The 10,000-nt window shown below is 38.7% G+C and overlaps 1 protein-coding gene across 11 annotated transcripts in view; it reads right to left on the reverse strand.

The window, feature by feature from the left end:
* Nucleotides 1-10,000, reverse strand: part of slo (calcium-activated potassium channel slo) — a 365,574-nt gene that overhangs the window by 33,381 nt on the left and 322,193 nt on the right. For 4 of the 11 annotated variants that reach the window (XM_070114251.1, XM_070114250.1, XM_070114247.1 and 1 more), the window contains exons 15-16: nt 1,979-2,062; nt 139-165 (exon numbers count right to left, since the gene is read on the reverse strand). The exons of 5 other annotated variants lie outside the window; for them this stretch is intronic. In XM_070114251.1, the coding sequence (XP_069970352.1) occupies nt 139-165; nt 1,979-2,062 (111 nt within the window). Of the gene's footprint in view, nt 1-138; nt 166-1,978; nt 2,063-5,873; nt 5,925-10,000 lie in introns of all 11 variants that reach the window. 2 more of the 11 variants (XM_070114252.1, XM_070114254.1) reach the window with 2 other exon arrangements.

Consider the following 10,000-nt stretch of genomic DNA (forward strand, 5'->3'; position numbering starts at 1 on the left):
GTGCTTAGAGGATGTACTTGGGTATCGGAAGGAAATTTACAAGGACCTGGAGAAAGGTTAATTAGGATACTCATGAGAATTACAGAGCTTGGGGAAAGGGAGGAGAAAACTACATTGCGGACGGAGCAGGACACTTACTTCCATCTCTGAGCGGCATCTTGTCGCCTGTGGGGAGGGATGGGTATTAGACACTTGCTGGCCTCTTCTGTTGGGAACTAACCTGCTCAGCCACATCACCTCAGTGAACACTGACTTATCTGTATGCTGTATGTATGCTCATGACATTATACAAGGTTTCCTAGTCTATGAAATTTTCTTTGGAAAAACACTGCAACTTTGTGGTCAAAGATGTTCGCATTACATTATGAATAGTGCAGATTAATGATTTTTGTCTCCTGATGCTTTATTCCGTAAGCTCTTTTTGGATGGTGAATTAGACCTGACATTGTAGAGAGAAGTTTTAACTACGACGTGCTAGTCGAGGAGCCTGGCACTAAGTGCCACCCCACTGGTGCTCTACAGGGCACTGTCCCGGACACTCCCGGCTACTGGACCATCACCACCACCTGGCTGGTTGCTGGAAAGGGTACCACCCACCTCATGCCTACAATGCTCATGCAGTTCAGTACTGCCTTGTCTTACCTCACCATTGGATGGTCTGGGTTAAGTAGGTCAGCTGCACTACACAAGGAGTGGAGGCTGAGGGTGGATGAGTGGAGGAGGTGGTTATAGGGTGGGTGAGGATGTAGTTAGGATATGTCCTCTCCCGAGGGTCACTCTCCCCCGTCCCCTTCAAGCACTAGCAGCAGGGGTTGGTCTGGCCCCCAACTAGCCCTGCCTACACTACACTGATGGCCAGCACCCAGGCACACCAGCACACAGAACACAGTGAACAGTATCATATCAGACCTGCATACTCTGGTGTATCTCACAGTGCAAAAAATACACAGTTAAATGTAATAAGAGTACTCTTCTGTTTTACGCAAACCAACAATAATGATAGCTCATATAGGAGCATCTGAGGCACTCACAAAGACAGTCAAGTTTACACACAACGTCAAGGAGTGATCTGTAAGGACTGTGGTTCTACATTTCCTACTTTCAATAACCAAGACTTTGTACCTCCCTACGAGGAAGCGCGGGTGGGCGGGCGGCAGCTGGAGGGCCTAATTCCCCCGGGCTGAGGGCAGGGTGACACCCAGAAGTCCTATCCACTGCCCACCACCACCACCCATCCACCTGTCGCTCGCCCTCCTCCACTACCAAGTAACACTAATTTAAATGCTAAAGTTGCAAAACAAACACAGGCTAGAGCCCCCCAGGTGCAATGTTTATTGATATAGCTCTTGCAAGAAAACCATGACAATACTAATTTTCTTTAATTTCTTTGAATTTTAACAGGAATATATTGCTTTTACCATCAGAACTTAACTAGTAACATCTAACTCTCTAAAAGCAACAACATAAATGTTTCTGCTAATGTAATCTAAAAACTGTTTATTTTACATATAACTATATCTAATATCATGAAATCTCTTTATTCTGAAGTATTATCTCCAACACCTATTTCATACATTCATATATAATAATAGCTGTTAGGAAAACATAACAAACAAACCAAAAAAATATATAACACATATGCAGGCAGACAATTTACTCTACAATCAAAACTGAAATATAAGTTCCAGTATAGAAATAAACACTGCACCTCTGGGGTCTGGCATCATACTCTCGCTTGCCCAAGATACTAATACAGAACATGACATGGCTACAAGATATATATATATATTTTTTTTACTTAAACTAGATTTGATTAAGAAAAGTAGCATTGTACTCAATTTCAAGTACTAATTAGTTACCTACTTTTAAATGCTCTCAGAAGACTCGCAAGGAATAATAAAAAATGCTGAAGAATAAGAGAGTGGGAGATGGTGAAAAGAAATGGTGAAAAGTATGGTGAAAGAAGCAACTATGGTACCTCTGGAGTTGTTAAGCAGACGCTTGGGTAGTTCGGGAGGGGTGTAAGTAACTTGGTAGAGTTCTGATTCAATATCTGACTTATCTGAAACAAACACACCGAAAAAACACGCGTAACTAACAGCCACACAGTAGTCAAAACCCCACCTAAAAAAAAAAAAAAAATCCAGAAATGATGACCAAAAAATAAATAAATGATAATAATGATAATGGTAATGATAACAACAATAATAATAGTAATAATAATAATAACAATGATAATAATAAATAAATAAACAAGAAATAGAATGCCAATGGATTTTCTATTTTTTCTTTTTTGGGGGGAGTAGGGATTGCTGGAAAGGGATCCTGTTAGGTGACAGATGATCTATGAGGTGCTTCAGGACAAAGGCTTTTTAACAATTTGTCTCTAAATGCTAATCCTTAGTAAGATTAACATGGTAATTTCATCCATACAATGAACAACAATTCATGGAAAAAAAATATCAGGTTATTCTGCATCTACCTCATAGACATTTGAGGACTGTGAAGGGGTTTATCATGAGGACAGAAAGTGGAACAGGGTTAGACAGATTCCAGGAGTAATGAGGCAAGAAATAGCAAGAGAAGAGGTAGGTCACCACTTGAGAAATGAAGTCTTGCACACATGGCAAACTCACAGCAAAGAAGGACAATGACTTTATCATTATAAGTGGCACAATGTCATATGTAGTCCAGAATACTACCTTTCCTTATTCTTGTACTGTTAATCACTTTCAGGCAAATGATTAGTGCATTAGTGGCTAAAGGGTGTAATCAGACATTTATCTAGTTTTAGAAATGAAAAGAAAGTGATATAATTCCAAAAGATAATTTTACAGAAAACATCGCAGTATACAGCAATGGAATGAGTACATCTTACAACACCATAATTCATTTACACCCTTGTGAACTCCTACATTCTTTCATCATAACTCCTGGACATTATAGTAAAGAATGAGGTATCAAGCTACTTAAAACCCACTCATCTCTAGACTTACTAAAAACCTTTCCTGTTGCTCGCAAAGGTTGAGGAAAGACAAAGAACGTTGGCTGGCATTATACACATAGCTGGCCAGCGGGTAACAAAATGTTTCCTTTACTACACGGTGGACAAAGTTCTCTACGGATACATTCACAAAATCTTCGTCGACATCAGAAATGTGATTTAGTGTGGGTACTGGAACACTGTCACAACCCACTAAACTAAGAAAAAGTATGTTCACTTTACCAGAAAACTGTACAAAAAAGGCACATGTAATGTGACAAATTTATTTTCTACAAAATTATTTACCACTTTCAACTATGATCTGAAGAGAGATCTAATTAGAAAATACCTCTCTTTTGTTTACCAAAGACTGACTATAACTGAGACAAAGAATACTATGAGAAATTTAATGCAACAGAAACATTTGTACATAAAGAATAAACTAACATGACAACTAAAATATAAAAGAGGTAATCAGGAATAGTAAATAACTATAAAAAATTTAGACAATACTATAAGAATAATTGAGGAAGATGTAGACCGGAGAGATATTGTAGGAAATACAATGGATGAGGAAACTATGGATCCCTGGGGCAATACCCTTAGACGGCTGAGGGATACAGACAAAAAGTTGAAGTATGTTGTCTGAAGTTAATGGATTGATGTCTCCTACTGTAAAAACTGCCTTTTCGATAAGGTACACATTGCATAGAGTCTTGAGATGCTTTTCTTGTCTCCATTGTAATTTCTTTAATACTTGTATAATTTTAAACTTAAATTTAATTGTATAATCTTTAATTACCAACAAGTGATCACGCATAATTTCTGACTGCATATTACTAAATGAAGTAGCAAAATTTATTTTCATTAGGCTGTCTATACCATGTAATAAAAATGAATTCATACAGATTAAATGATTGAACAATTTAAAGTGTTTAGTAACTTCTTGCATGTAATATATACCAATCTTAGCATCTAGTAAGCATAACAATGTCTTTACTTAAATGCATCAAAAAATGTACTTAAATGTACATTAGATATTTTTATCTTTTTATCTTTGTACATGTAAATGCTCATATATTTTGTCTTTTCTAAAAGAGGCAGTATTCGTAGCTGATTTCAGCCAAAATATCTGTGTATGTGTGTGTGTGTGTGTGTGTGTGTGTGTGTGTGTGTGTGTGTGTGTGTGTGTGTGTGTGTGTGTGTGTGTGTGTGTGTGTGTGTGTGTGTGTGTGTGTGTGTATGTGTGTGTGTGTGTGTGTGTGTGTGTGTGTGTGTGTGTGTGTGTGTGTGTGTGTGTGTGTGTGTGTGTGTGTGTGTGTGTGTGTGTGTGTGTGTGTGTGTGTGTGTGTGTGTGTGTGTGTGTGTGTGTGTGTGTGTGTGTGTGTGTGTGTGTGTGTGTGTGTGTGTGTGTGTGTGTGTGTGTGTGTGTGTGTGTGTGTGTGAGAGGGCGTGTTTGCATGTGCATATAAATATTTGTGTACTGTACATGTATGCATGTATATGTCCATGGTTCATGTGTGTATATAAGTGAGTGTTTATTCTTGTTATATATTCTTCTCATGCTTCCCTCAGCCGTTGTGCCCGTATCCTGATCTCATGCACGCCCGCATGGCTACAGTGTGGTCTGCTGCTACGATCTCCAAGAACTGCTAGATATGCATCGCTTGGTCCTTATGATGGTGGGCTGGCACTTCCGACACTGTGCCGAGCTCAAAGCCCCTACAATGACTCATCCCACCACCATCTAATTGAGCGTCTTGGAGTTCTGAATGGATGTGACATGTTTTGGACACTGTGCATCCCATTTGTAAAATTTTCAATTGTGACACACACTGTTTAAACATAGTCAACTAACTGATCCATGATGAACATCCACTGTTTACTTTAGGACCACTAGTTTTCTAATGATTATATTGATCAACTGGATACCATTCTCTTCATGCGGCTGTTGTGCAAATCAACAACAGCATCTTGCCTATAGAACCAAAAAAGTGTACACTTGATAAAAAGTTGTACTTCTGCTGCAGACTTACTTGGTACAAAGGTAACCTCTCCACCTTTATGAACACAAGAGGGACAGAGAGAGGGGGTGAAGGTTAGTAGAAGGTAAGGAAGAAGAAACTGCTTTTTCTTTTAACTCATCTTTTATACTCGTATTTCTTTAACATATACTCGATGGCTGTGCTAATTTTCTTTGCCGCCTATCTTTTTGTTTCTTACTTTATGGCTGAAAATCATTTATCAAACACTGATATCTGTGTTGTAATTTTTAAATTGTTAACAAAAAGGTATATATGTATAACATTCGGCTGGTGTCACTTTAGGCCATATTCAAGACGAGTATCAAATTGATTTAAAGCGCTTTACTTCTTAATGAACTGCGTGTTAGGATTAGTGAGCGGACTGTGGGAGAGGTCTGGCTTGTTTATCTCAATGTGAAACATGCAGAAAGTAACTCACCAGTTTCAGGGATTTCTCATGACATTTATCTTATTCAAAATTCAATTCCTATTAGTTTATTTCCCCCTCCTCCTGCTTATTCCTAGCTTTTCAATATCCAAGATAAGATCACAGATTTTCCTTTTAATTTTCACCTTTATTTCTATTCTTAAAACAAAACAAAACATCATAACCATATCAGTAGAACAATGGGTTTTCATGGTAACAATGTCAGTAGCATTATTATTATTCTATCAATTTTCTGGGTAGGATCCCGCAAGTTGAGCTCCCTGAAGCTTGTGGATTACAGTACACCACGGGTATGGATAATCATGTATATAAAAAAAAGATATATATATATTATATATATATATATGAATATATATATAAGCATGCAACATGCGTATCACACGGCCATCACCACCACTGTTGCGGGGATGTTACCTACTTGTTCGGCCTACCAATTGGACAGCGCGGACTCCTTTCCTGAATAATGCCACTAAAGAAGAGATATGAGTTAGTGCGGGAGGCAGAAAACACATGCATCACCGCCCACAGATAATAAAAAAATAACAATAATAAAAATAAAGTTAAAAAAAAAAAAAAAAAAAAAAATTAGAAAAAAAAAAAATTGGCTTCAAACCTTTTCACTTGCCTCTGCCTCTCTCACTTTCTATATTGAAGAAAAAAGGGGGGATATGAAGGGGGTGATTACTCATGGGGAATTTTATATATTGTAGTTAAGTTAAGGGATTTGAAGAGGGAGATTTTCCTCCTCTTAGCAGGGGGATTTTCTCGTTAAGTAATACTCTCAGGGTTATCCTCCACACCATCACACTGGACATATAGAAAATGCCAGATCAATACTGCATTTTGGTAAAGTTACTGCCACCCTCATTTCTTACCATTTTCCACTACTATTTCTTAGTAATATGATTCACGAAATGTATTTGTCAGACATAACACTGTACTTATTGTGGGCTTTTATTCTCTATGGAAGTAAGCAAATCACGTAAGACCTCATGGTAGTACATCCCATTAGATCCAAAAACGTACATTTGAGGCAACAGGCAGCACTTGAAAGTGATATATTTTCACTTTTCCTACAACTACTAAGATGTCTACTTGCTGCTTAGTGGCAAAGCCTCCACCTCTGAAACCATAATTAGCACCTGCTAGAATGTAAATGGTATTTAATGAACTTTCACACATTACTTGCCTGTTTTTTTCATTAAAATATTGCACAAGAGAAAATATGGACTTGAAGGTCCCTAGAACAAAAATAATAACTCTGAGCCATAAAAAAGCCTCCTAATTGTATCAGCCTATGATGATCTACATGGACAAAAAGTGACCCTCATCAACGATTGTATAATTATATGAACACAGCTAATGCTGGACACACCAAGGTAAATATCATCCTGATATAATAGCTATTCCTGAGGACCATAAACTGTGTCCACAAGGTGGAATATGATAAACCACTTCCTGGATCCTTAAGCAGCATTCCCTGGGTCCCACACCAGACAACTCTTGAAGATTTACAAAGGACTAACATGGGCCTTCAGTTATCACTTCCTGGAACCACAGGTGACACTCATCAGAAGTGAAAGCAGCATCCTATAAAAGCTTGATCTCCAGTGAGTGACTTAACCCACCCTGATGCTACACCACTTCCCTGGGAGACCTGTAACCCTGAAAGTCCTACTTGACGGTAGTGGCGGTGATGGAGGCAGAGGGGTAATCTAGCCCACATGCCCACCTGTCCCACCCACGGCCTGCCCATACCAAACCGCTCCACCATGCCCATGACTAAAACACCATTATTAAATTCACTTAGCAATGCATAAGGTGAATGTAATGATAGTGGCATGGGTCGAGGGACATGTATTTTCTATTTCAATAATTATGGGTGCATCAAATTCTGATGTGTTTAAGTAGTAAAATTCAAAAAAGGTCATTACTGCAGTGAAAAAGGTATGCAGGTTCTAATTTAGGAACACTAATGTCTGCAGTAATGATAAAGGTGTGAGCAACTGAACAAATTAAAATAGTATTTTATTTGAAGTTGATATATGCAGTTTTAATCATGTAATCATGTCTGTGGGCAGTAGTGTTAGTGGTAAGGGTAACATACAAGAGATGTGTAAGTGTGGTCATCAGCTGGTTGTTGGAAGGGACACAGTATGGCCGGGGGTGGGGGTCGGGGCACGATGGGTAGTGTGGGGGGCAGGGGCAGGGGGGTTCTTACCCATATATGACTGCCCCTCAGCAAGACTTACAGTTTTCCCCTTAACAGCTCAGCCATCAACCGGAGTTCCGGGTTAGGCATCCTTGTCACCTGAATGATAAAGTCAAAATTACATGCATGGGAGCAAGCCAAAGGAAAATTTGGTAGCAATGTTGCCGTGCACAACTGGTTGACCAAGACCTGGTATTCCCCTCTACAAGATAGAGGTTGGGGGGAAGAAACCCCCACCAGGATCTTGCTGAGAGGCACATTCGAGACAGATTAGTTCAAGTGACCAGACCAGAGACTTGAAACCTTATATATTGTCTCAATAAAGCTCATTCTCCTATTAACAAGAAGTGGACAATGGGCCATACTGGATCATTAGCTAAGGCTCGACATCAGCGGTCACGTCGTTTACTCAGTATTCATGCAGAGCCCGTGGTGGAGGAGGGATCTATGTCTGCCGCAACATGGATAACCCTGGCAAGAAGGCTAATCTTTACACCACTAGTGAATACTCACACACAAGAAGAACAAATCATTCCACTATCTAGTATCAAGAGGGACTGACACTAAGGTGAAGTTCTCTGGGGGTGCCTAGTGTGTGTGAATATTCCATACAGGGGTAACATGGTTAAAACTGATGGTATTATGAATGACTTTGTTAGTGGGGATGGCAACACTGGCCTACCCTCATTCCCCGGCCCGCTTTCCACCACGAGGGGCATAAAGTTCTTCATGAAACCGCTCGCTTGAAGCAAATTTCCAATGTCTGCAAGGGAACGGACAGCGCCACTGTAATGTTCGCCAGAGTTTGCGGGAGTACGCAGTCTCAACCGCCTTGGTCACTCCTCCTTCAGATTCCTCCAGCATCCAAACAGAGTTTTTATTATCTTCAGTTTACTAAATGGATACTCAAGGACATTACAAGCATGTATTGTAATAATCATTATTCTTTTATGCTATATTTCTTTTTTAATAAATTTGAGAGATATATGTTGATAAGGATGTGGAGTTGCTGAATGCCAGGAGTGACACAGTCACACGTGCCGCGGGCAAGTTTGTTTAAGAGTGGGTCAAAAGAATCATGAGTACGTCAGAGCTAGCCATCATGGTAAAGGTACAATATTCAAAAGATAGCAAACAGCGGGCACCATGATGGTGTGACGACAAATTCTGATAGCACTACACTGAGAAACCAGACAAAGGAAGACTGGGATAGCACAAGGACAGCTAGGGAACCAACATGGAAAAAGAGACTGGCACAAGGACAAAGTAGGACCAGACACACTTAGATAGTTTGGACAGGAAATGGTAAATCATGTATGGGATAACAAAGAAGGGAACTGGATATGGCATGAAGGACAATTTGAAAAACAATAACAAATGTTGTACTATGTCCAGATACAAGTGCAAAGAGAGTATAATATAACATGTAACAATATTAGCTTAAAATTCCATTCTAACAGGAAACAGGTACAAAAATTAAAGGAAATATGATTCATAAAGAATGCAATATTTAAAAAATTGGTATAGGATGCCAAGTCTGACAACTTGGCAGTGAAGGTTAACCAGAATAAGGGTGAGATGAGGGTCACTAGAGGGCAATCAATATAAGGCTAGTGACATCTAACCAGAAAAAAAGAAAAAAAGTGAAAGCAGAATATTGACACAATAAAATACAGAGGCATGACCAAGACTCCTAATGCAGACCATGGTCAAATCTAGCCTCCCAAATACCTATCTGTGGCTACCTGGCAGTTTTAGAAAATTGTCACTGCAAACAATACCAAGAAAAATGTAGAAAAAATATGTATAGATAATGGTAATGTATTGTAATAAATGCAAAGACTTCTTTCCAATAAGATGATGTAATACAACAGAATGTGTATAAAAGTGTAGCCCTACTGTTTAGAAAATGTTAATAGTAGCAATTTTACCTTGTGTAAAGAAACTGACTACAGTAAAGACTAAGGGAAAATTATGTAATGGTGTTACACCATTATAACTTAACAGTTTGTATGACAGACTGAAAAATATACTTTGCTGATCACACTGTCCATGTCTAGCATCCACTAGCTATCAAATACGAAAACTACAAATATATGTATATATAAATATATATATATACACATACATATACATTTTATCAATCCATTGATCTTTTTTTGTTTGTTTTTTGTTTTTTTTAACCTAAAATGACAATTGCTTATAACATGAGGCACAGTGTCTTTTACTTTCAAAATAATGGAAACATCTGATGTTATGGAGAGTATGTTGTCAATACATACACCCCCACTGTGACAAACCTATCATCAGTTTCTGCTGTTGTGATTCTGTAT

The sequence above is a fragment of the Penaeus vannamei genome, chromosome 35, assembly GCF_042767895.1.
Source record: "Penaeus vannamei isolate JL-2024 chromosome 35, ASM4276789v1, whole genome shotgun sequence".
Lineage (NCBI taxonomy): Eukaryota > Metazoa > Arthropoda > Malacostraca > Decapoda > Penaeidae > Penaeus > Penaeus vannamei.